Source organism: Clinocottus analis, unplaced genomic scaffold (assembly GCF_023055335.1).
Source record: "Clinocottus analis isolate CAN_PGR_092001 unplaced genomic scaffold, fCliAna1.0.p SCAF_61, whole genome shotgun sequence".
In the NCBI taxonomy this organism is placed as follows: Eukaryota; Metazoa; Chordata; class Actinopteri; order Perciformes; family Cottidae; genus Clinocottus; species Clinocottus analis.
Window position 1 is genome coordinate 80765 of NW_027176220.1, and position 24236 is coordinate 105000.

The following is a 24236-nucleotide window of genomic DNA, read 5'->3' on the forward strand; positions in this document are numbered from 1 at the left end:
GCTTTAATGAGAAAATAAAGGGGCAACACATATTGTCTCGCACCACGTTAATCATCAACAATGAAATGACACCTTACATAAGGGGTCCGTGTACGTTCTATCACATCTTGGGAGGTGGGGGGGTTCTTTATTCCCTTATTTTTTTAGGTCGTTTTTTTTAAGGTTTTACTGCCGCCATTTACATCACCTCTCCCCTTACCTTATTGGTTGATACGGCTGTTGAAATACCGCCTAGTTATAGTTGACACATTTTATTGGTCATAGCTTCGGTTTTGCATAAAGTCAGTCGCGAAGATTGGACTACGCGAATGCCAGTCGCCCTCGGCAAAGCGGTTGAAATCCCGCCTACTCTCACATTTGATTGGATAAGAAGCCAGCCGGTAACGGGTTGACACTGGTGATTGGCTAGAAAGACGTCAGTCATGATTCAATCAAAAGTCATTGGTTGTTGGCGTTTGTGCAGTTTTTCTTTTTTTTTCCACATCCAAAAACCAGTCAGACAAGCGGAGGCGGCTAAAGACTGCGAGAAATACTTCAGCGATTGTCATAGAAATATGTGTTTATCAACGAAGCCAAGGGAATACGTTCTGAGGATTTAACGTTCCACTTGCAGGTACTATATTTGTAAGTAAAGCTTACAAGTTACTCTTTCTTTGTAGTTCCCACGCGGCCAGTCTGAGGCAAACACAAGTGGAATCACAGTGTAACGTTAGCTATCTCAACTATATTGTTGTCTCGTGAAATTAGCAAACTTACTGTTGGTGTTTTATCAGTTAACTTAATGACCACTCCGGAACGCCGTGTATACTGCATTAACTCTCCAAAACCTCGTTAAATTGAGAATTAAGGCTTTGTTTTGTGGCCACATGCCAAAGTAATCTATGTGACTTTTTTTAACCAGACAGTTGTGAGACAAGTAACGTTGGTTAAGTTGAAGGGCTTCGGGCTGGCGATCAACGACGCTGAAGTTGGTTGCACAGCAGAGCTCGCGCGTCCTCGTTTGACTGTAACATTTACATAGTTACTGCCGAACTTGTTTGGGTTGTTCAAGTTGAAGATCTGTGAGGAAAACCGCGTACCGTCCATTTATTGATAACGCGGTCAGTTAGCATCAGACGCCGGTATTGCTGCCAGATTCAGCAAGTTATTCAGTCGTTAGCTTGTGAGCTAACTGCTAGCTAATTTCCAATCGCTGGGGGGAAATTGTTCGGAATTTTGAGCAACTTGTCTTGTTAAAACATTGTTTTGTTGTACGGTATAACTAGTAAAGCCGTTATCAGTGAAGTGTTAACGCCCTTTTCATTCACGGTTTGCTGTCCACCACAGCATGATCACTCTTTGTTTCCCCGTTTCTTTACCCTCCGTTAGTGACAGTTTCTTGTTGACGTTGGTCTTCGACTATGCTGGTTAATAATTTAACGATTTAATGGATCCAGGCGGGTGCGACGCGTTCCCAAATAAGTCACCCTGTCCGCCCAGCTGATGTTTTCTGACAACCTTTCAGGGCCCGATGTAGTCTCCATGTACACGCTGTTTCATCCTCGCGCGTTGATGAAATATGTTAATGATTTATAATGATGCCATGTGCTCTGTTTGGATGCAGCTCTTTAATTTATGTTATTTGTGTTACTTGTAACCATCGTTTATTTATTTTTTTATTTTATTGTTTCATATTGGGACGTGAATTCACAGATCATTTTACCACAATGTTGTGCAAGAAAAATACTGCGTGTGTTTTGTTTTTTTGTGTTAAGAAGTAAATCATTGAGATATCATTGGCTACACTGTACAAGTCTTATTGTATCGCCCGTCCTGCAGTCGATGCCGTGGTCACTGGGTTCTGTGACCATACCTCAGCCATGCATTGAGGCGCATTGGATTATTCATTTGACGAATATATCCCAACCGCTGAAAGCCATTACTTTGTGACATTATTAATGTCATAGAGCAGGAAAGCCTGCTCTGCAGTCGCTTGCGTGTGTGTGTACGTTCGTGCGCGTGCGTGCGTGGAAAACAGCGACAATAGTTACCTCTTAAATTGTGGAATAATGATAGAAAGGGAGGGGTAATGTTTTGTTCTCTGACATAGGAACGTGCACTGTGTATGAAATAAAAATGTTTTATTTTTTCTAAAATTGGGCAAGATGCAAGCTCGCAGCAGCAGCTGTTCACGGACCTGGACCTGGTTGTGTTGGACATTAATAAGGCCTCACTCACACTGCCAGCTCAAATCTGCATCCTGGCTCAGAGATTGATTTTTTAGGAAGTCTGGACAGCAAATTGGATCCAAAACTGCATCATGCAATAGGTTTGGTTTAGAATGTGATTCCTATCGGATTCAAACGATGTGTCTCAATCTGGATGGTTTGACCTTTTTATAAATCAAATTTAAGTGCTGAGCAGAATCGATGCTTATAAGGAATTTTGGTGAATGCTTTCAGCCTAACAGTTAAGATAAACATTGAAGCAACAAAGAGGAGATTTTATTGATTGCGTTATTTTTCTCTCTATTTACCTTTTTTTGTATGTCACGGATATGAACCAATCAAATCAATCATTCCTGCACCCACAGCACTCGGTGTACACTGTTGGTAAACTTTTGGCACACTTGTTTTGACCCATTTCCTTTGCTCCTGGCTTTAGTGTCCCATCAGGACAACCTTCGGCGCAGCACCACAGAAGAGAGTTCCCACGAGGCAATCCTCTCACACAGTGCAGCCATTCCTGACCCGCTGTAAAGGGGAAAAAAAAACAAAAACAAGAGCATCGTTGCACAACAAAATGCGTTCTGTTTAAAAGTTTGTGTTTAATGATATCTCTGGTCTAGCTAACATTCATTTACTGTTACTTTAGTGCACGTTAGAAAAGCTCCAGGCATGGCTGCATAGCCGTAACCAAAGACTGGACACTCTTTTGCGGTGACCCAGCCTGACCTCATTACTAGTTGGGTGACTAATTTGATTGGCTGAGTGTTAGAGAAGTGGTGGTTTCAAGGAGAGTCCATCTGCCTGGAAGTGCCTTCTGCAGCAGAGACAAAGTAGTTCTCATTTTAAGTATGCAGCTCTTCAAAGGAAATGTGGCAGAGGAGTCGAGTCGTCTTTCAGAAATTAGGTGGCGTACATTCTTGAAAAGACATGGCAATCTTTTAAGTAGTACGCGTGCAGCCTTACCATACAAGATATTGTTCAATGCATTTTTAATATTTGTTACTACCGCTGGTCTTTTGTTGATTTTTTATAGTTTAACTGGAAAGAGTTAAAATACTTCCCCGAAACAGACCTTTTGTTCAAGAACCGCACACACACAGTGGCCACGGGGAACAAGTCCAGTGGTGCAGCTATGCTAGCTAAACAAGTTCAGGCCTACTGACGACCAGTCTCTTTGCAGGGCCTCAGTCCATTCAGCAGTTCTGTTGATATTCCACTGGCGAGCTGTGCTGCTGCAAGACAGAGTTGCGTGTGTGACTGAGTGTCTATAGCAGAAGATAGGAGGTATGGCACTAAGATGCAGAAATCCCAATACGAGAATATTTTTATGTATATTGATCATCTCTATTGCACTAGTCAAAACGGTTCAAATCACTCTGAGGAAGAATAAGAATGAGGCTAACATCATCTCTAATTCACTTCTAAGTGTGGGTTTTAAATGTCCTCCAAACTACTCTTAGAAAAAAACATTTCCACAGCTGACAAATGTCATCTGTGGTGTATTTGCTTGGTTGAATGCTGTGAAATAACTTCTGATGTTGACTTTGTTTCGGTGTCACCGAAGCAGTTCTGTTCATACAGCGGCCTCACGCGTCACGTTTTTGCACTCCCGCAACAACGTGATTTTTATTATTTATGATATGTGTCGATACAGACAAGACCTTCCCTAAATCTCTTTGTGTTCACTCGTTCCGTGTAGCAGTCCCGGGGATGCAAAGCCCCCCCCTCACCTCCTGACCGTCAGTGCCTGTGCCTGGGTCAGCAACCTCTGCCACCGTAAGTTACCCTGCAAGTCGAATGAAGCCCTGCAAACCCAGTTTTTTAAATTTAAATTATAAATATCCCTGTGGTTTAGTCATCTCTGCCTGCCCCCTATCCCTGCCATGAGTCCCATTCATGCATTGCGTGCCGATGCAACAAAAGCTGGTTACGTGTGTCTTTTTACAATGTAACCCCTATTTTTGCTGCTTATTCTTCCTTACTGCACTATTTATTTACTTGCTTTATTAAAAAGTAACTGCTAAATTGGTGAAAAGGGCATTTTCACATTTAAAAAAAAATTGTTATTGTTGTTCAAAAGCTGAATTGGAAGGAGAAATGTCAGTAAATGCTGTGTTTCATCCGCAGTCATAGAGATGTCCGATAAGATATCCTGTCCCACATTGCTGTCCATGCCTCACTGAGATCCAAATTTAATGCCGATGGGATCCCGTTGCGAGCGGGGTCTGATCTTGAAAGCGTACAGACTGGACAGTGAACTTGCCCTGGTGAGTCGCATTGAAAAAACAATTGTAACCACGACAAAAATGTCATCATTTCTCTCTTCCGATGGTTTACCCTTAAACATTTATTTTTGTTTTCCTACTAACCAATGGCAAGTTGTCACGCCAATGGAGGCAATGAGTTACTGATCATGGACCACCCAGTACAGATTGGTCAAGAAGTCATGCAAAGATCCCTTCAATAATTAGCTGATTGTCAGAACGAATGAACAAACTAAATGTGATCAGCATTTAACAAGTTTCATAGTCATTTATCAGAGCAAAACTACTGAAGTGTCAGTGCTTTGCTCCTTGTCTGTCTGTGTCATACAGTTTTGATACAGTTGATTTTTGCGCTGTTGTTCGGACACCTCAAAATGTTTGACGGCGCTCTGGGAAATGGTGACGTGCACTGTTCGTCATTAACTGACATTTTATGAACATTAGCCGAAGTCCTAATGCTGATTCTGTTCCGTATATGTGAACTTTTACTTCCTGTTAGGAGAACCTAAGCAAGACAATTCGATAACGTCACGTAAACTTGTGACAATACAAAACACTGCGATTTCAAGGCAGCTTTGATTCAGCATTAATTTTGTATTGTTTCAGCTCACATTTTCCCTTGTCCACAAAGTGCATTAGTTTTCAGTCATCATTTATTCATGTGAGTTTCAAAGCATGAATCAGAAATGCGCCTGAAATACAAGCTTGCTGCAACACTAAACTAGTAAACATGGGAATTGAAACACTGGCTAACCTTTGGCCGATTTTCTAAGAGGAATAACTTTGACCTGGAATGCTGCTGTCTGAGGCTTGTTTACATAAGTTACCATCCATCTAATTTAGGTAATGGTAATGACACTATTTGGGCACGGATCCTTAAAAAAATAAATAATCAAGAATGTGACCAGGCTACAAAGAGCAAGATCAAGTGGCGGCAGCACAATCTTCTGCAGTCTTAATTTTAAGGCAGTGGCAATGTGCCAGTTTCCTAAATAGAGGTTTATAACTGACAGGCATGCCAGTCTCTCACTAATTCCTCCTTCGCTTTCCTTGTTCACCCTCATGCAGCTCCGCTATGCTTTTAAGGAGTGGTTGTCCTACTGGACAGTTTCTTAGGGCTGCGCCCTAAATTTAAACAATATGTCAACCATCAATATGTCAACCAGGGTCATGCGGTGTGACACAACACCTGGTGCGGAAAGTACAGTACCCGTTCACTCAAGCGTTTAAGGTACTCTATGCAATCGGAGCATTTAAATGGCAGCAGGCTGCTAGTTGCGATGAAGATGTAGTTGGGGAATGAGAATAAAGTAACTGTGTGTTGTAACCTGAGCTTCTCCGGTATCAAAAAATCCTCATGATATCCATCCTTATCCAAATCGTATCTTGTTAAATAGAGTTTTTGGCGATAAACTTGAATGAAGCCAGTGGTGTAACGGTTTGCTGCCTACACAAATGTCATTGAATACATGTAATACATGTATGTTGTGGAGACATTTGTGATGTCATGAAGACAACATCTGATGCAGCAGTTCCAGCCCGCTCTGATTTATTATTTAAAGATGCGTGTGTGTTTTCTCAATTTCTTTAAGGACTAGTAGAGACTTCTAAATCCTGGATTCTGAGAGGGAATCAAACCAGAGTTTGAGGTGATAATCTGTTACAGAAGGGAACAGGATACTGTAAAGTTTCTTCACTCCCTTTCTTTAACATTTTTTTTTTTTCAATGGTGTTTATGCTCTCTCTTTTCCACGTTCAACAATGCAAGTTAATTTGATGGGCTTTGCCTACCGCCTCTGAAATGTATACATGTTATGTCTTGACTTAATTCCCACCCGTTTTGTATTTCCAGTGGGAGAGATCGTCCTAGGCGACTCCCTGGAGGTGCCAAACGAAGCCGCCATGTCGGTAACCGTCCACGAGAATCGCAAGTCCCGCACCAGCACGGGCTCCATGAACATCTCACTGTTCCACAAGCCCTCGCACCCCGACAGTGTCCTGACCCACTTGAACACACTGAGGAAACAGTGCATGTTCACCGATGTCACCTTGTGGGCCGGGGACCGCTCGTTCCCATGCCACAGGTACACGGACACGCCAATACCATTTGTGCATTTTGCTGGCATTTCTCAAGTCAGCGGATGCGACCGTCCCGACCTATGATATTGACAATTTTTTGTTTGCTGACAAAATACAGTGCTTGTGTCTTACAGGGCTGTCTTGGCGGCATGCAGCCGTTATTTTGAGGCCATGTTCAGCGGAGGGCTGCGAGAAAGTCTGGACAGCGACGTCAACTTCAGAGACAGTATACACCCCGAGGTCCTGCCGCTGTTATATAACGTATTTTCTTTACATGGGGGGGAGAAAGGTTCAAACTCCTCGTGCTTCGGAGGAAGTGCTGCAATGTCAAATTACATCAGAAAGTTATTTTGCATGAACACTTACAAAAAACATTTAATTTACAGGGATGGTTGAAATTATTTTCCGGGGCCGTGGTTGAAACTTTTTTTTTTTTAAGTTTGAAACCTTGCTGTCAATTCTTCTTTTTCAGGTCCTGGAGCTTCTGCTGGACTTTGCCTATTCATCTCGAGTCATCATAAATGAGGAGAATGCCGAGTCGCTGCTGGAGGCGGGAGACATGTTGCAGTTTCATGACATCCGGGACGCGGCAGCAGAGTTTCTAGAAAAGAACTTGCACTCCTCCAACTGCCTGGGAATGATGCTGTTATCGGACGCCCATCAGTGCAAAAGACTGTACGAGCTGTCGTGGAGGATGTGTCTGTTACACTACGAGACGGTAACTGCGATTTACGTAGTTTTCTTGCTTCTTGTGCTTGTTGTCATCACTGTCACCCGTGGGTTTCGGAAGTGTTTCAGTTTTATAAATTTGTTTTCTTGGTTACTGCAGCTTCAATCCTCACTACTTCGACTCTTTAAAAATGGATTGTCTATAGCCAACTAACTTGAAGTTGGCAGTTGTTCCTCCATCTTCATCCCTCTTCCATCCCTCTTCCATCCCTCAATTAATCTTTTTATCCCCAAACCTTGCAGCCCTCATTATTGGTCAAAAAAAGCGAAGAATAAGTCAAGTGACGTTACCTAAAGGTTCTCCAGAACCACAACGTTAATTAACTTAATTTTAATTGCTGAAATACAGTAGAGCCTTGTGAGAAGAGTTATATCGGCTCAGAAAAAATTCAACTTACCATTAAGTTTATGTAATTACATAAATCCTGTAACCACGTCGGCATTTTTGCTCTGCAGCTATAACCTTTCACTCGATTGTTAATAAGTAAACATTACAAAGTCGAATTTCAATAAAAGACACCTCTTCATAACCCTACGAGCTTGTAGGAGTCTAATAAAGAATACATAATCTTTGTTGTGTGTAGTATATTAGTACCTGAAAAATCCAACTGCAGCCAGATTATTTTTTCTACTTCCTTCGACTTTTTCAACTGTCAGCTTCTGTGGGCAGGAGAGGTTTCTTAGAACGCGGCACACATCTTAAGGGGAAATTTATACACATTTGGGTACCCAGCAAGCCCCAATCCGACCATGTTGTGGCATAAAGGTTATACCTTTTCCATTTTTTACTGAAATTCCGTAGTAACACCGCAATGCTTTATTTTATTGTGATTTTTGTTGTTGTTAAGGCCCTGAACCATAATGTGACCTCTTAAGGAGGCATTTTTGGGGAAATATTGCTCATATAATGCTGGATGTTCATAGTTATGATCAAAATATGTTGGGTAAAATAGGTAAGAGTTGGCAGCTAAAATACAGATAGAGCGAAGACATTTTTAGAGATCCGTGTGTTGCAGATAGCGTAATGTACAGGTTTAATGTACGACGTATGTAATCAAAGCGTTAATATGTCCTTTTAGGTAAGAGAATCGGAGGATTTCTACAACCTGTCTAAAGATAAGCTGCTGGAGCTTATTCTCAGTGATGAGCTGGAGATAGAAGATGAGCAGGTGAGTGGTCCTCGCTGTAACTTGCCTGTTAATTTATTCTTCCTTAATAACATTGCTAGAGCTTCCTGACAAGCCTTCCTACGAGGCAGATGCACCGGCTTTCACCAATTTCTTTTTTGTCCCAAATGTTCTTTAATCAGTTGCTAATCGTTATTCTTGGAAGATTGTTAATCCATAACCAAATTGTCTGCACTCCCAAATGCAATTTGCTCCATTCATTAGAGCAACATGGGATCGTACAGAGTCCAGTTGAGCTAGATGCTCATTTTCAGAAATGTTTGATTGTTGTTTTTCTATCAGGTAGTGTACCACTCCGTGATGCGGTGGGTGCGGTACGACCTGGAGGGTCGTCGTCACCATTTACCTGAGCTGCTGAGAGGCATCAGGTTGGCTCTGCTGCCGTCGGAGTGTCTGCTGGAGGCCGTGTCCTGTGAGGAGCTGGTCACGGCGGACAAGAGGAGCAGGTATGATTGGTTTTGTCAAGGGCCGTGTAAATCGATCCTAGAAAAAGCTCTGGCGTCTATCGGTGTCTTTGACCTAAGATTAAAAAATACAAAGGTCTCATCCTCAAAGAACTCAAGTTTTGTATGTATGTATGTATGTATGTATGTATGTATGTATGTATGTATATATAGCAACTACTGGCCCCAGAGTAGACACTGTTTTTGCATTAAGCATGGGATTGGGCATAGTCCTGTTTTTTTTAATTAAGTGTGGCTTCAGCCGCATGGGGTCAGAGACCCCATGCTGGAAGCACACTTCATGTTCTCCTGCGGGCTTATTAAGTGTGGCTTCAGCCGCATGGGGTCAGAGACCCCATGCTGGAAGCACACTTCATGTTCTCCTGCGGGCTTATTATTAGTTGGAATGCTTCGAGCATTCCAACTATTGTTCTTCGAATCTTTAAAAAACTTATTAGTTGGAATGCTTCGAGCATTCCAACTATTGTTCTTCGAATCTTTAAAAAACTTATTATTATTCTATTTCTTCCGTACGTATTTTGGACCTCTTCAGCTCCTTCATATTTTCAGCTACAGAAAAAAGTTCAATTATTCAAATATTCAGCTTCTTAAGCACACGTGTGCAACTTCCTTTTCAAATTTCAGACTTTTCAAATTTTTAAATTATTAAACTTTTTATGATTTTTTTTAAAATGGGACCCAATGGGGAAATCTTCAAATCATCTTCAACTTCAAACGTTTGCAGGTTCTTCATACGTTCAGCTAGAGACACAATTTCAAATTTCAAATGTTGACAAAACGTTCAGCTATTATTCTACGCTTTTACATTTTTCATATTTTTTCAAATATTTAAATTATTAAACTTTTTATAAAAATAAAAATGAATGGTTTCCAATGAAAAACGTTTTAAAATCCGCTGAAACTTCTTCAGCTCCAAAAGCCTAAGGCTCTGCCATGCTTTCAGCTAGAGACACCATTCCAAGTTTAAAATGTTGCCAAAACTTTCAGCTATTGCCGCATATCTCCACTTATTGATATATTTTATACTGTCATAATTGTCAGCGTTTTAGTTTTATGTTTTTTTGCCGCCTTTTCTCTCTTTTGCATGAGTGTGTGTTGCGGACCTCAGTGCACGTGATGTCATACTTAGAGGGCAGACCCACGTCAGATCTTGAAGATTTTTTTTTTTTAAATTTGCCGTAAACTCCGTACCGTGTACTCTTTGGGCATAATTTATAGCTCAAAACGTTGGAAATCTTGTCTTCTGTCATAAACTGCGGTCGATAGGAATCCAACACATTCAGACGTCTCGTAATCGGACTGAATGTGAGAGCAAGTCCACCTCGCTCTGCCATCCGCTTCAATGTTAAATCTCCCTCCAAAGCCACGTCTCCCCTGAAGCTCGTACCTGATTTGTAAATCGCCCGTACAGACACATGTTTTATCGTACAGACTCACCAGTCACAGTATCTGTTCATCAAGTCTTCCTAACGCTTCATATGCGATATTGAAGCAATCGGGGCTTTTTAAGTGTGTTTTTTGGGTGATTTTTGGATAGGTGTTTCCCAGCATTGACTCCATATAATCATCGGCAGTTAGTAATTGTAACTGCCGATATTTGAATTCATCACCATGGCAACCTCTGACATGAGGGCAGTTCAACAGACACACAGACACTTACACACGCACACACACACAGGACTTCTCTCTCTGTCTCCCTCCCTCCCTTTCTCTATCTGTTCATATATATATTCCACTATTTTCATATCTATTCAGCTGTTTTGTTATTTTCAAGTATATTCAGCTTTTTTAAGCTTTATTCAACAATATTTTACTATGTTCAGTGTTTAGATGATGCACTTTTCCTTTCAACTTTTCCAATTATACATTTAAACAAGAAGGATTTTCAACAGTTCAGTTTAATGCTTTTGGGCTTCAACACTTTTCATCAGTTAGTTTTCTTTACATGTTCATATATATTCCACTATTTTTATATATATTCAGTTGTTTTGTTATTTTCAAATATATTCAGCTTTTTTAAGCTTTATTCAACAATATTTCACTATGTTCAGTATTTAGATGATGCACTTTTCCTTTCAACTTTTCCAATTATACATTTAAACAAGAAGGATTTTCAACAGTTCAGTTTAATGCTTTTGGGCTTCAACACTTTTCATCAGGTAGTTTTCTTTACATGTTCATATATATTCCACTATTTTTATATATATTCAGTTGTTTTGTTATTTTCAAATATATTCAGCTTTTTTAAGCTTTATTCAACAATATTTCACTATGTTCAGTATTTAGATGATGCACTTTTCCTTTCAACTTTTCCAATTATACATTTAAAGAAGAAGGATTTTCAACAGTTCAGTTTAATGCTTTTGGGCTTCAACACTTTTCATCAGGTAGTTTTCTTTACATGTTCATATATATTCCACTATTTTCATACATATTCAGGTGTTTTATTCAGTTGTTTTGTTATTTTCAAATATATTCAGCTTTTTTAAAGCTTTTTTAAGCTTTATTCAACAATATTTCACTATGTTCAGTGTTTAGATGATGCAGTTTTCCTTTCACCTTTTCCAATTATACATTTAAACAACAAGGATTTTCAACAGTTCAGTTTAATGCTTTTGGGCTTCAACACTTTTCATCAGGTAGTTTTCTTTACATGTTCATATATATTCCACTATTTTCATATATATTCACCTGTTTTGATAAATATTCCAGTATTTTCATATACATTCAGCTGTTTTCATATATATTCAGCTTTAAGCTTTTTTTTAAGCTTTATTCAACTTTATTTCACTATTTTCAGCTACATTCAGCAATTTCTTTCAAATATTTCAGCTTTATGCTTCAGCTTTTTGCATTCCAACGCATTTTCCACAGGAAATGCAATTTCTAGTTATTATTATTCTTCTTATAGTCAAACCACTACTCCTCCCAGAGCGTTGCCAGCACATGCGCAAAAATTACATCGAAACGTGCGGTTTGCGCGGGAATCGTGAGCTATGACTTTTCTAAGAGATTCGCCCGTACGTTTTCCCGAAAAATGCAAAAAACATAAAAAAAAATTCACGAAACGTTCGTAGAGGGTGGCGCACCAATTAACAGAGTGAGAAGAAGCGACAGAAACTGTTAAAAAAATAAAACGTATTTTGTCTTTACTCCCACAATGTTCACTCTTCATACACCATTGTTGGATAGAAACGTTGGAAATCTTGTCTTCTGTCATAAACTGCGGTCGATAGGAATCCAACAGACTCAGACGTCTTGAAATCGGACTGAATGTGAGAGCAAGTCCACCTCGCTCTGCCATCCGCCGCCATGTTAAATCTCCCTCCAAAGCCACGTCTCCCCTGAAACTCGTACCTGATTTGTAAATCGCCCGTACAGACACATGTTTTATCGTACAGACTCGCCAGTCACAGTATCTGTTCATCAGGTCTTCCTAACGCTCAATATGCGATATCGAAGCAATAGTGGCTTTTAAAGTACCATTTTTTTAAATAGTTTGAAAGGAGTTCCACAGTATTTAGGTCTATTAAGCTCAGCGTAAGGAAGTCCCTTTGAAGTCATCACCATGGCAACCTTTGATCTAACGACCCACAGGTGTTCTCGTTAGGGCAGTTTAACAGACACACAGACACTTACACACGCACACACAACACAGATGACTTCTGTCTCTCTGTCTGTTTGTCTCACACACACACAGACACACATACACACACACAAACAAACACATACACACACACAAACAAACAAACACACACACACACAAACAGACACACAAACACACACACACAAACAGACACATACACACACACATACATACACACACAAAGACGTTTACGTGTGTTTTATATTGTGTAGTTGTCAACACTGTGATCATTAATAAGGTCATATGATATTTCATATACGTTTGTGTGTGTTCAGGACGTTCAGTAGTTTATTTCCTTAAGTCCACAGTCCAGTCTGCCTCTAATCAGTCTGCTGGCGCTCACTTGGTCACCATGACGACGGCAGCACGCAGGTGCTTCATATCAGCCAATCAGTTTAACACACAAACCAACTCAAGTGCTTTGGAGGAGAGACGGGCGTCAGAAACAAAAGCTATATATTGCGAGGTCTTACGGCAGTAGTAGCCACACTTTCAAAATTTCTTGCGAAATTTTCTAGTTATTATTATTATTAGTTGGAATGCTTCGAGCATTCCAACTATTGTTCTTCGAATCTTTAAAAAACTTATTATTATTATTATTCTTCTATTTCTTCCGTACGTATTTTGGACTTCTTCAACTCCTTCATATTTTCAGCTACAGAAAAAAGTTCAATTATTCAAATATTCAGCTTCTTAAGCACACGTGTGCAACTTCCTTTTCAAATTTCAGACTTTTCAAATTTTTAAATTATTAAACTTTTTATGATTTTTTTTAAAATGGGACCCAATGGGGAAATCTTCAAATCATCTTCAACTTCAAACGTTTGCAGGTTCTTCATACGTTCAGCTAGAGACACAATTTCAAATTTCAAATGTTGACAAAACGTTCAGCTATTATTCTACGCTTTTACATTTTTCATATTTTTTCAAATATTTAAATTATTAAACTTTTTATGAAAATAAAAATGAATGGTTTCCAATGGAAAAACGTTTTAAAATCCGCTTAAACTTCTTCAACTCCAAAAGCCTAAGGCTCTGCCATGCTTTCAGCTAGAGACACCATTCCAAGTTTAAAATGTTGCCAAAACTTTCAGCTATTACCGTATATCTCCACTTATTGATATATTTTATACTGTCATAATTGTCAGCGTTTTAGTTTTATGTTTTTTTGCCGCCTTTTCTCTCTTTTGCATGAGTGTGTGTTGCGGAGCTCAGAGCACGTGATGTCATGTTAGAGGGCAGACCCACGTCAGATCTTGAAGATTTTTTTTTTTTAAATTTGCCGTAAACGCCGTACCGTGTACTCTTTGGGCATAATTTATAGCTCAAAACGTTGGAAATCTTGTCTTCTGTCATAAACTGCGGTCGATAGGAATCCAACACATTCAGACGTCTCGTAATCGGACTGAATGTGAGAGCAAGTCCACCTCGCTCTGCCATCCGCTTCAATGTTAAATCTCCCTCCAAAGCCACGTCTCCCCTGAAGCTCGTACCTGATTTGTAAATCGCCCGTACAGACACATGTTTTATCGTACAGACTCGCCAGTCACAGTATCTGTTCATCAGGTCTTCCTAACGCTTCATATGCGATATCTAAGCAATTGGGGCTTTTTAAGTATGTTTTTTGGGTGATTTTTGGATAGGTGTTTCCCAGCATTGACTCCATATAATCATCGGCAGTTAGTAATTGTAACTGCCGATGTTTGAATTCATCACCATGGCAACCCTTGGAATGAGGGCAGTTTAACAGACACACAGACACTTACACACGCACACACACACAGGACTTCTCTCTCTGTCTCCCTCCCTCCCTTTCTCTATCTGTTCATATATATATTCCACTATTTTCATATATATATTCAGCTGTTTTGTTGTTTTCAAATATATTCAGCTTCTTTAAGCTTTATTCAACAATATTTCACTATGTTCAGTATTTAGATGATGCACTTTTCCTTTCAACTTTTCCAATTATACATTTAAACAAGAAGGATTTTCAACAGTTCAGTTTAATGCTTTTGGGCTTCAACACTTTTCATCAGGTAGTTTTCTTTACATGTTCATATATATTCCACTATTTTCATACATATTCAGGTGTTTTCTTCAGTTGTTTTGTTATTTTCAAATATATTCAGCTTTTTTAAAGCTTTTTTAAGCTTTATTCAACAATATTTCACTATGTTCAGTGTTTAGATGATGCAGTTTTCCTTTCACCTTTTCCAATTATACATTTAAACAACAAGGATTTTCAACAGTTCAGTTTAATGCTTTTGGGCTTCAACACTTTTCATCAGGTAGTTTTCTTCACATGTTCATATATATTCCACTATTTTCATATATATTCACCTGTTTTGATAAATATTCCAGTATTTTCATATACATTCAGCTGTTTTCATATATATTCAGCTTTAAGCTTTTTTTAAGCTTTATTCAACTTTATTTCACTATTTTCAGCTACATTCAGCAATTTCTTTCAAATATTTCAGCTTTATGCTTCAGCTTTTTGCATTCCAACGCATTTTCAGCAGGAAATGCTCTTTCTAGTTCTTCTTATAGTCAAACCACTACTCCTCCCAGAGCGTTGCCAGCACATGCGCAAAAATTACGTCGAAACGTGCGGTTTGCGCGGGAATCGTGAGCTATGACTTTTCTAAGAGATTCGCCCGTACGTTTTCCCGAAAAATGCAAAAAACATAAAAAAAATTTCACGAAACGTTCGTAGAGGGTGGCGCGCCAATTAACAGAGTGAGAAGAAGCGACAGAAACTGTTAAAAAAATAAAACGTATTTTGTCTTTACTCCCACAATGTTCACTCTTCATACACCATTGTTGGATAGAAACGTTGGAAATCTTGTCTTCTGTCATAAACTGCGGTCGATAGGAATCCAACAGACTCAGACGTCTTGAAATCAGACTGAATGTGAGAGAAAGTCCACCTCGCTCTGCCATCCGCCGCCATGTTAAATCTCCCTCCAAAAGCACGTCTCCCCTGAAGCTCGTACCTGATTTGTAAATCGCCCGTACAGACACATGTTTTATCGTACAGACTCGCCAGTCACAGTATCTGTTCATCAGGTCTTCCTAACGCTCAATATGCGATATCGAAGCAATAGTGGCTTTTAAAGTACCATTTTTTAAAAATAGTTTGAAAGGAGTTCCACAGTATTTAGGTCTATTAAGCTCAGCGTAAGGAAGTCCCTTTGAAGTCATCACCATGGCAACCTTTGATCTAGCGACCCACAGGTGTTCTCGTTAGGGCAGTTTAACAGACACGCAGACACTTACACACGCACACACAACACAGATGACTTCTGTCTCTCTGTCTGTTTGTCTCACACACACAGACACACATACACACACACAAACAAACAAACACATACACAAACACACACAAAAACACACACACACAAACACACACACAAACACACACACACAAAGACGTTTACGTGTGTTTTATATTGTGTAGTTGTCAACACTGTGATCATTAATAAGGTCATATGATATTTCATATACGTTTGTGTGTGTTCAGGACGTTCAGTAGTTTATTTCCTTAAGTCCACAGTCCAGTCTGCCTCTAATCAGTCTGCTGGCGCTCACTTGGTCACCATGACGACGGCAGCACACAGGTGCTTCATATCAGCCAATCAGTTTAACACACAAACCAACTCAAGTGCTTTGGAGGAGAGACGGGCGTCAGAAACAAAAGCTATATATTGCGACGTCTTACGGCAGTAGTAGCCACACTTTCAAAATTTCTTGCGAAATTTTCTAGTTTCCTCTATTCTCTTGTTTTCTCTATTTTCTTTCCTCTTGCCCTTTTTCTGCTCCTCTCCTTTTCCCTCCACATCTTTCCCTCTGTCATCTTTCATTCAATATTGAATTCTAATCCTGAGGTTTTTATTTTTATTTTTTATTTTTTTACATCTGGGCAAATGTTCCAGTGTACAAAGTTAAACTGGTCTTTTTAAAGGACACTTTAGGGAATCAAAATATGTGAGACATAAGACATGTCAGCAGAGAATTAGGCAAAGCGTTCAGTGAAGACATTATGTGCCAAATGTGTCTTCATCTCTCGGATTATGTTTAAACTAATCTCTGCAGGTTAATAGTTGAAGAGGCAATGCAGTGTAAGAAGAAAATCCTTCAGAATGACGGAGTAGTGACTAGTCCCTGTGCTCGACCGCGTAAGGCAGGCCACACGCTGCTTATACTTGGAGGCCAGACCTTCATGTGTGACAAGATATACCAGGTGAAAGACATAACCCTAACCGCTGTTCATACTTAGACGGCCTGCTTCTGTTTAAAAAATGCAGCATTTGTTGTGTAAGGTGTCCTGTTTGCTTGCTTTAAAGTACATCTTAATTAAACGCATGCAGTGTTTTGTATTTTAATCCTATCTACCATCTCCTGTTCAATGCAAGGCATTAGCTCAGTTAGTAAAGTGGTGTTGAAAGGTCATTGAGTTCCAGATTACATACAGCAGCTCAACCAAAATGTCTAAATTACAAAGTGAACCCATACATATTACTAAGACCCAATACTTGAGTCAAAAGATTTAGCTAAATCGATATAGAAACTGTAAATCCAACTGAATTATAGATAGATATGATTGAAATCATATCATTGAAATTCAGAAAGAAAATCAATAATCTTTCACACATCCACCTTTTTTGTTATCTGCTAGCGCTCAACACATACTTTATATTGCATGAACAGGCTTCAAAATGTGTATTTCTTCCTTTAAATATATATATTTTCTTTTTGATTGACCTCAACCAACATTCCGTGGACAAACCTTTTCCTAGGTTGACCATAAAGCCAAGGAGATCATACCGAAGGCAGACCTCCCCAGCCCCAGGAAGGAGTTCAGTGCGTGTGCCATTGGCTGCAAGGTTTACGTCACAGGAGGAAGGGGATCAGAGAACGGAGTCTCAAAAGACGTCTGGATCTATGACACTGTCCATGAGGAGTGGTCTAAAGGAGCGCCTATGCTAATAGCAAGGTGAGTTATATATTCAGGCTCTGCTTTGTGACGGGGAGTATTGGACGACGCTAAAAAGTGATGTTTATAATTTTATACTCTTGATTCTGTCTTCTAATTCCATTGAATCAAGTCACTAAAAGAGTTGTATTGTACTAATTAGATTGTACTAATTAGATTCATCTACATTTGATTCATCATGCATATTGTTACTTTTTTTAATTAAACTCCAGGGTGGAAACTAAGAACTGATCTGTTGGGCAAATACAATATTTTATTTGCTTATCTTTTGAATTTTGTCACTTTTTATGAAGAAAAATAAAACATATTACGATGGTTTACTGACTTCAGAGCAGCTGAAAAGATCTTTCAGACGGTAGGGGAAAAAAAAAGTCTGGAGCCTCGTACACTAGCTGCTGTAATCAATTAACAAAGGGTATCTGTATCTGCCAATATGGATCATCAATCAAAACGTGATCAGGCATCTTTAAAAGTGATATTTGCGCCCTTTTTTTCTTTTGTGCTGATCTTTGAGGCAATTAGCGACTCTGATCCTTAATTCGGTCTGAACCAGGAGTTTTATCATCTGTTGCACCGCTACAAAACACACGTCTCTATTTGATCACGCATGCCACGGTGCATGTTGCAGTGAATGTTGCTGTGACTGCAGTTTGTCTTCTTTGACAAGGTCTCTCAAAAAACAAATAAGAGCACATTTTTTGCAATTTGATTCACTTTAGAAGTGAGTACAGTGTGACTTAGAGAGACTATCTTGGTCAGAAGTTTGACTTTCCTTCACAGTTATCTCAAAGTAGTTGTAACTATGGAATTCTGGTCTTTGTCAATTCAAATATTTTACATCTCTGAATTCAAAATCTTGAGTCCATGTCCTAGTGTTTATCCATTATGGGGTTGACACAAAAAAAGGTTGAGAACCAAAGGTCTAAAGATCATGTGGGTGTTCTCCTCTCCAGGTTTGGCCATGGTTCAGCTGAGCTGGAGAACAGTCTCTACGTTGTTGGAGGTCATACAGCCATAGCGGGAGTTTTTCCTGCCTCTCCATCCGTGTCCCTAAAACAGGTATTGACTCCTTTTTAGGAAAATCGTTTCAGAATTAGGTTACATACAGCCTTTTATCTTTTAATAGGGTGAAATATCTGCCGCTGGACTGACTTGGACACATTTGCTACCTCTGAATCAGACATGACACGTATCAAAGTGTTTTATATCCTCCTAGGTGGAGCGGTATGACCCCCTCAGTAACAAATGGACTATGATGGCACCTCTAAGAGATGGAGTCAGTAACGCAGCTGTTGTCAGTGCCAAACTCAAACTCTTTGTTTTTGGGGGGACAACCATACACCGAGACAAAGCCTCCAAGGTTGGTGGATTTGTACGTCAACCTTCCTTATAATTCCTCACACGCTTTCCACATTCCACAGCTAACTAAATACACTACTTTGGCTGAGTCTAGACTCAAATGTGAGGGTGCAAATTTCTTGTCTTCTATATTAATCACGCATGCCACAGGTCCAATGCTACGATCCTGTTGGTAACCGCTGGAATATTGCTGCCGAATGCCCCCAGCCGTGGCGCTACACAGCGGCTGCTGTTTTAGGCAGCCAGATCTTCATCATGGGCGGCGACACCGAATTTACCGCCGTCTCGGCCTACCGCTTTGACTGCGAAACTAACCAGTGGACTCGAGTCGGGGACATGACTTCCAAGCGGATGAGCTGCCACGCCGTGGCTTCGGGAAATAAGCTGTACGTGGTCGGAGGTTACTTCGGAACTCAGCGGTGTAAAACGCTGGACTGTTATGACCCCACGTCAGACAGTTGGAACTCCATCACCACAGTGCCTTATTCACTGATCCCCACCGCCTTCGTCAGCACATGGAAACACCTACCTGCCTAACGAGGAGAACACCGGCCATTGCAGGTACTTTCTGACTGACACACACTGAAAATATCATCTGCTCCCTGAAGTTTACTATTTGCCTCTAATCTCTAATTTGTTTTTCAAGTGCAGCTTAAAAAAACTAATTATCACTAAGGCTAGGTATTGGTACCAAATATATTTACTGTATCCACAAAATAATCCAGTACCAAGTAGTATTGAAACTTCTTTAGTCAAACAATACCTTCAACAACTCTTTTTGGGCCCAGATGAAAACAGACATACAGGCGCAAGTCCATTCACCATTTACACAGCTTCCATTCATATGATGGGTATTGAATGATTATGGTATCATTGTCACTTTAAGGGTACTGGTATTGGTATTGACGATGCAATTCTTTTAATAATTCTCAGCCCCTAATTCCTGCATAATTATTGTATAACTGGTCTACACAGGGCTTTTCAGACGAGTTTAAAGTTGCCCATCTCACCCATGACGGGCAAAACTGATCGATGGTAGATTTCTATATTTATGGGGGGGAGTAGTCTTTCAAAGTGGTTAACAAACTTACATAATGAAGGCGCTTTGTTTGCTCTTTTCTCACTTTTTCTCAATAAAATAGTCTTCGTTCGTACATGAAAATGTCATACTGTATGGAATACTGAAACCTGTATACCGCACAGACCTAGTTCATGCTCGCTCTATTCTATCAATGTAATCACAGTAGCGCATATTGTTGTCCGTGTGTCATAGTTACAGGTCTGTGCTGTTAAGACGCTGTCTTCCTGAGGTTCTTGTCATCGTCCCCCCCCTCCTCTTTGTGCTGTGGGACTGCAGCACATAAATATCCTCCATCCATAATCCACTCACTGATGCGTACCTTACATCTACACCCCCTTTTCAAAAATTCATGTTATGAAACCGGAGTCCCAGAGCAGCCTGCTCCTCCCAGAACCATCTTGTCAATCATACACAGCTCCTGCGTCTCTGCCTTTTTTTTAACGCTGAATTCCCTCTGTGTCCACTACTTCTTAAAATATGTATGTTGTGTCTTCTTCCATCCTCAGCTTGCTTGTCCACTTTTCCCCCTGACCTTGTCTCAGTTGTTTTTGCTGTGACGCAAAGATTTGTGATGGCTCATTTTGGAATTTAGTAGCACTTCTAGCACTCAGACCATCAGTAACAGCCACCTTCCCTGGGGTCTCACTGAGCCTGGCCTAATTGAAAATTGACTGCAGTGTTTGCCTCACTTTGTTTTTTTGGTTATGATTTATTCATCATCAAAACACGACATTGAGGCAAAGACTTTAACAGCCCATTAAAACCCATTTTGCTCATATTATTATGATTAATTTATCCTAACACCAGGAATGAGAGCAATCCGGGTCCCTGATGTGAGCTGTTGTCCTAATGGTGTGGTACATTGGAAGATGGTAAACGGCTCTCTGGCAACTCTCAAAGAACATGTTCTCATTGCATCTCTATCTCGGCTCAATTATCAACACATCCGGCACGATTGTTGTGATCTAGTTTCCAGTTAAAAGAGTTGCTTCCGCTCTTTGCTGCATTCACGCATCCATACAACGTGACCACTAGGGTTAAAGATTCCTGTTTATCAGCCAGAACCAGATGAATCGTTGGTCTTCATGCTTGTTTTAACCCAAACTAATGTTTCCCTCAGCACAACCAAGGCGATTTAATGAACAAGTAAGAAAACCTATGTAGGAAGTATATTTAGAAAAAAGTCTTATCTATGCTTAATCTGACTCTCGTAGGTGGACCGGTAAAGTTATTTTAAAATTATTTTTTTTAATATATCTTTATACTTTTCATTGCAAAAATGTGCGCCTTTGCTAGAGAAACAAATCATAGCCACAATTCCCCCCCCCCCCCCACTCCTCTCTCCATAGTCAGAGACCAGATGCTACAGTGTCAATGAAAACACAACAGAATACGTAACATACGCTGGTAATTGTCCACCTAAATGACTCCAAGAGTTTTGAAATGTAGGCATAATAATAGAAAAGAATTGGCACAAATTCTGGTCTGTAACTGCAACCGTTTTAGGATTAAGAAGCCCTTCTCCAGGCAATTAGGCTGTTAGTGTTCAACCGGCTTGTGATTGCTTGTGACTGATCACTTTAAAGTAGCCCTGCTGCCTGACACACACACACACACACACACACAAACACACACACACACACACACACACACACACACACACACACACCTTTCTTCTCTATTTTCTAGCTCAGCAGCTCATACTTTCACTACTCCTGTTCTCAAAGCTGCTTTTTATTTTCTCTTTTTCCCCCCCAAGTCTAGCATTAGGAATATTTAGGAAACAAGTTTTAATTTAAATTTAATTTTAGTTTCTTTCAGACATTTCTGTGTATTTGTATGGTTCCGTCAGTGATTGTCGGGATTAGGTGTCGGAGAGCTGGCTCAGAACACGTCAGGATTATATTACAGAGAGAAAATCCCAGAGACACTTATAGCTTGCAGTGTCAGCCTTCTGGAGGGGGGGGAGAGGGGGTGAGGGTGGGGGGGGAAAGACACAGACAACATTTTAGGAGGAATTAGTTCAGAGTTTGCAAGGAAGAAAACTGTATGATGTAACAAGCTCACTTTCTGTTCCCAAATGCGGTGTTTGCAGTGGTTTCCCCGCAGATATAGATATTAAAACCTGTAGACTATATTTGGTTGTCTTTTTTTTTTTCTTACAAAACATCAGCACCAGTTCTGTCTCTCAATGTCAATTATCCTTACCTTTTAAACAAATGAGCGAACAGAAGAAAGAATCCAACAGAGGAACCTTTCCTCTCCCAGGATGGCCAGACGTGCAATAGATGTCACGTGTTCAGAACATAATGGAATAAGAGTTATTAAAGATTCAAGAAAGAAATGTACATCGCAATTAGTGCTGGGTAACGATTCTAATTTTCAATCACAATTAATTGCGTTATGTGCAAAATTCAATAATTAATTAAAAAATGGTGTATTGCTCATTTTTATTATAAAAGTACTGCCATATGAACAAAAGTGCAATAACATTTGGTTTGCGAACACTTAAAACATAATGTGATTTTTTAACAGCAGTATTATTTAAACACTGTAGCAGTTAAATGATTAACTTAAACATGAATGTATACAAATCTAAAATCAAAGCTGCGCTTTAATGTTTGTTATAATAAAACAAGTTTCCCTCTGAGCCACGATCATAACAGTAGGGTCGTTCGTGAGAGCTGCGCCTCGTCTGGAATCCAGACGAGAGCAGGCAGCCGCCGCGGGAGGCGTTGACAAAAAACTGCGATCAAGGCGGACAGTTTTCAGCTGCTTTCAAAGTATTAACAGGAAGTTACATAATAAAATGCTTCCCGTTAGTTCCGATCTGTAGTTTACAGATGACGTTTGGATTTATTCATATGTAATTATAAATATATATTAGTGTAGAAATGTGTGTGTAGCTGCGTCCTTTGTTGTTTTTATGTCTGCCATGCGATCTTGTATTTTAAACCACACAAAATATGTTTTTAGATTAAACCTGAGACTAATAGTCACGTAAACGAGCATTAAGTATTACAACACAAAAAATGGGGAATTTCTATAACAAGTGGTGTTTGCTGTCAGATCTAAGAGCCAATCAGCTCTCTGATGTGGCGACAGCCAGGCGTGCTGCAGTGTCTTAGGCCCACCCCAAATGCTCTGATTGGTTGAGACGTGTAATGACGCCCAGCCAAAGCCAATACTGAGCAAGATCCTCGCCCTCCTTTGACTTTTGTGATTTCTGGCAATGTCACGCTGAATGGATATTTCTCCTTTTTCTCATTGACATTGTTGCTTTGACAGCCAGCATGTTTTCAACCTGGGGCAAATGTGACAATACAACCTTTAAGTCTTTGAGCCAAATTGATTTGAGATATTTTAGAAAACTATTTAAGGAAACTCAATGATTTATGTGACCTAAAAATCTGATTGAATTAATCAGAAACACAAACAGTGGCTGCAGATGAAAGAGACTCATTACCAACATGTCACAGCACGACTACAGCCCTAATCTTCTCTTTCGGTGTCTTTAAAGCGGTGATTGTCCGTCAGTTACTTGGACTGGAGGAGAATCTTCTGAGGCGCCAACGCTGCGGTCTGATGCTGGAGTTCCACACCGGACCAATCCTTACAAAACAAAAGTTGCACCTCACAGACTCTGAGACGGTCCTGAGTGGCGTGGCAAACAAGCTAACCCAGCAACAGGTCTTTAAAAAACACACACACACAAAATCCCACTCCGTATGAGGCTTCCTGGAGAATGTGATACTCCTCAAACAGACACTTGACTGATGGACGAATGCTTTTGTCGACTGATGCTCATTTGTTTTTCTTTTTATGAGAGGTTTGTGTGTGTTTCTTTAATGTCTTTTTAGTTATTAAACTTCTAAAATCATTCCAGTGTAGAGACCAACACTGTTAATTGATGATGGCATGAACAAACTTCAACGGTTTCCTTAAAAATACAAAGAAACCCCAAAACAGGTCCGTTTCCTGTGAACTTGAATACTGTAAACCTGACTTCAGGTTGCACTGCACACACTGACAGTATTTACTAGTATTGCTACCACTTGTGCACCTAATTTCAGTTCAGATCCCGTCAGCTGTCGTGTCTTTATCTTCTACATTAAGAAAAGTCTGGCTGATTTTTTTTATTTTTGTATGTATTTTTTTTTTTTTTTACAATTCCCGGTAGATCAGCTTATCAGGTAAACTATCAGTGCACATCAAGAGAAT

General features: G+C 39.9%; 1 protein-coding gene across 10 annotated transcripts in view; it reads left to right on the plus strand.

Moving 5' to 3' along the window:
• Positions 1-432: 432 nt before the first annotated feature.
• Positions 433-24236, plus strand: part of enc2 (ectodermal-neural cortex 2) — a 25199-nt gene continuing 1395 nt past the window's right edge. The window contains exons 1-16 of one of the 10 annotated variants that reach the window (XM_068604109.1): positions 434-613; positions 3388-3491; positions 3907-3983; positions 4335-4474; positions 6064-6120; positions 6324-6555; positions 6685-6790; positions 7023-7268; positions 8359-8448; positions 8749-8912; positions 16675-16822; positions 17379-17575; positions 18529-18634; positions 18792-18947; positions 19085-19495; positions 23536-23895. In XM_068604109.1, the coding sequence (XP_068460210.1) occupies positions 6374-6555; positions 6685-6790; positions 7023-7268; positions 8359-8448; positions 8749-8912; positions 16675-16822; positions 17379-17575; positions 18529-18634; positions 18792-18947; positions 19085-19471 (1782 nt within the window). In that variant the 5' untranslated portion in view covers positions 434-613; positions 3388-3491; positions 3907-3983; ... (1 more) ...; positions 6064-6120; positions 6324-6373 and the 3' untranslated portion in view covers positions 19472-19495; positions 23536-23895. Of the gene's footprint in view, positions 625-3387; positions 3492-3906; positions 3984-4334; positions 4475-6063; positions 6121-6323; positions 6556-6684; positions 6791-7022; positions 7269-8358; positions 8449-8748; positions 8913-16674; positions 16823-17378; positions 17576-18528; positions 18635-18791; positions 18948-19084; positions 19496-20207; positions 21932-23535; positions 23896-24236 lie in introns of those variants that run through there. The other 9 variants (XM_068604106.1, XM_068604107.1, XM_068604108.1 and 6 more) reach the window with 9 other exon arrangements.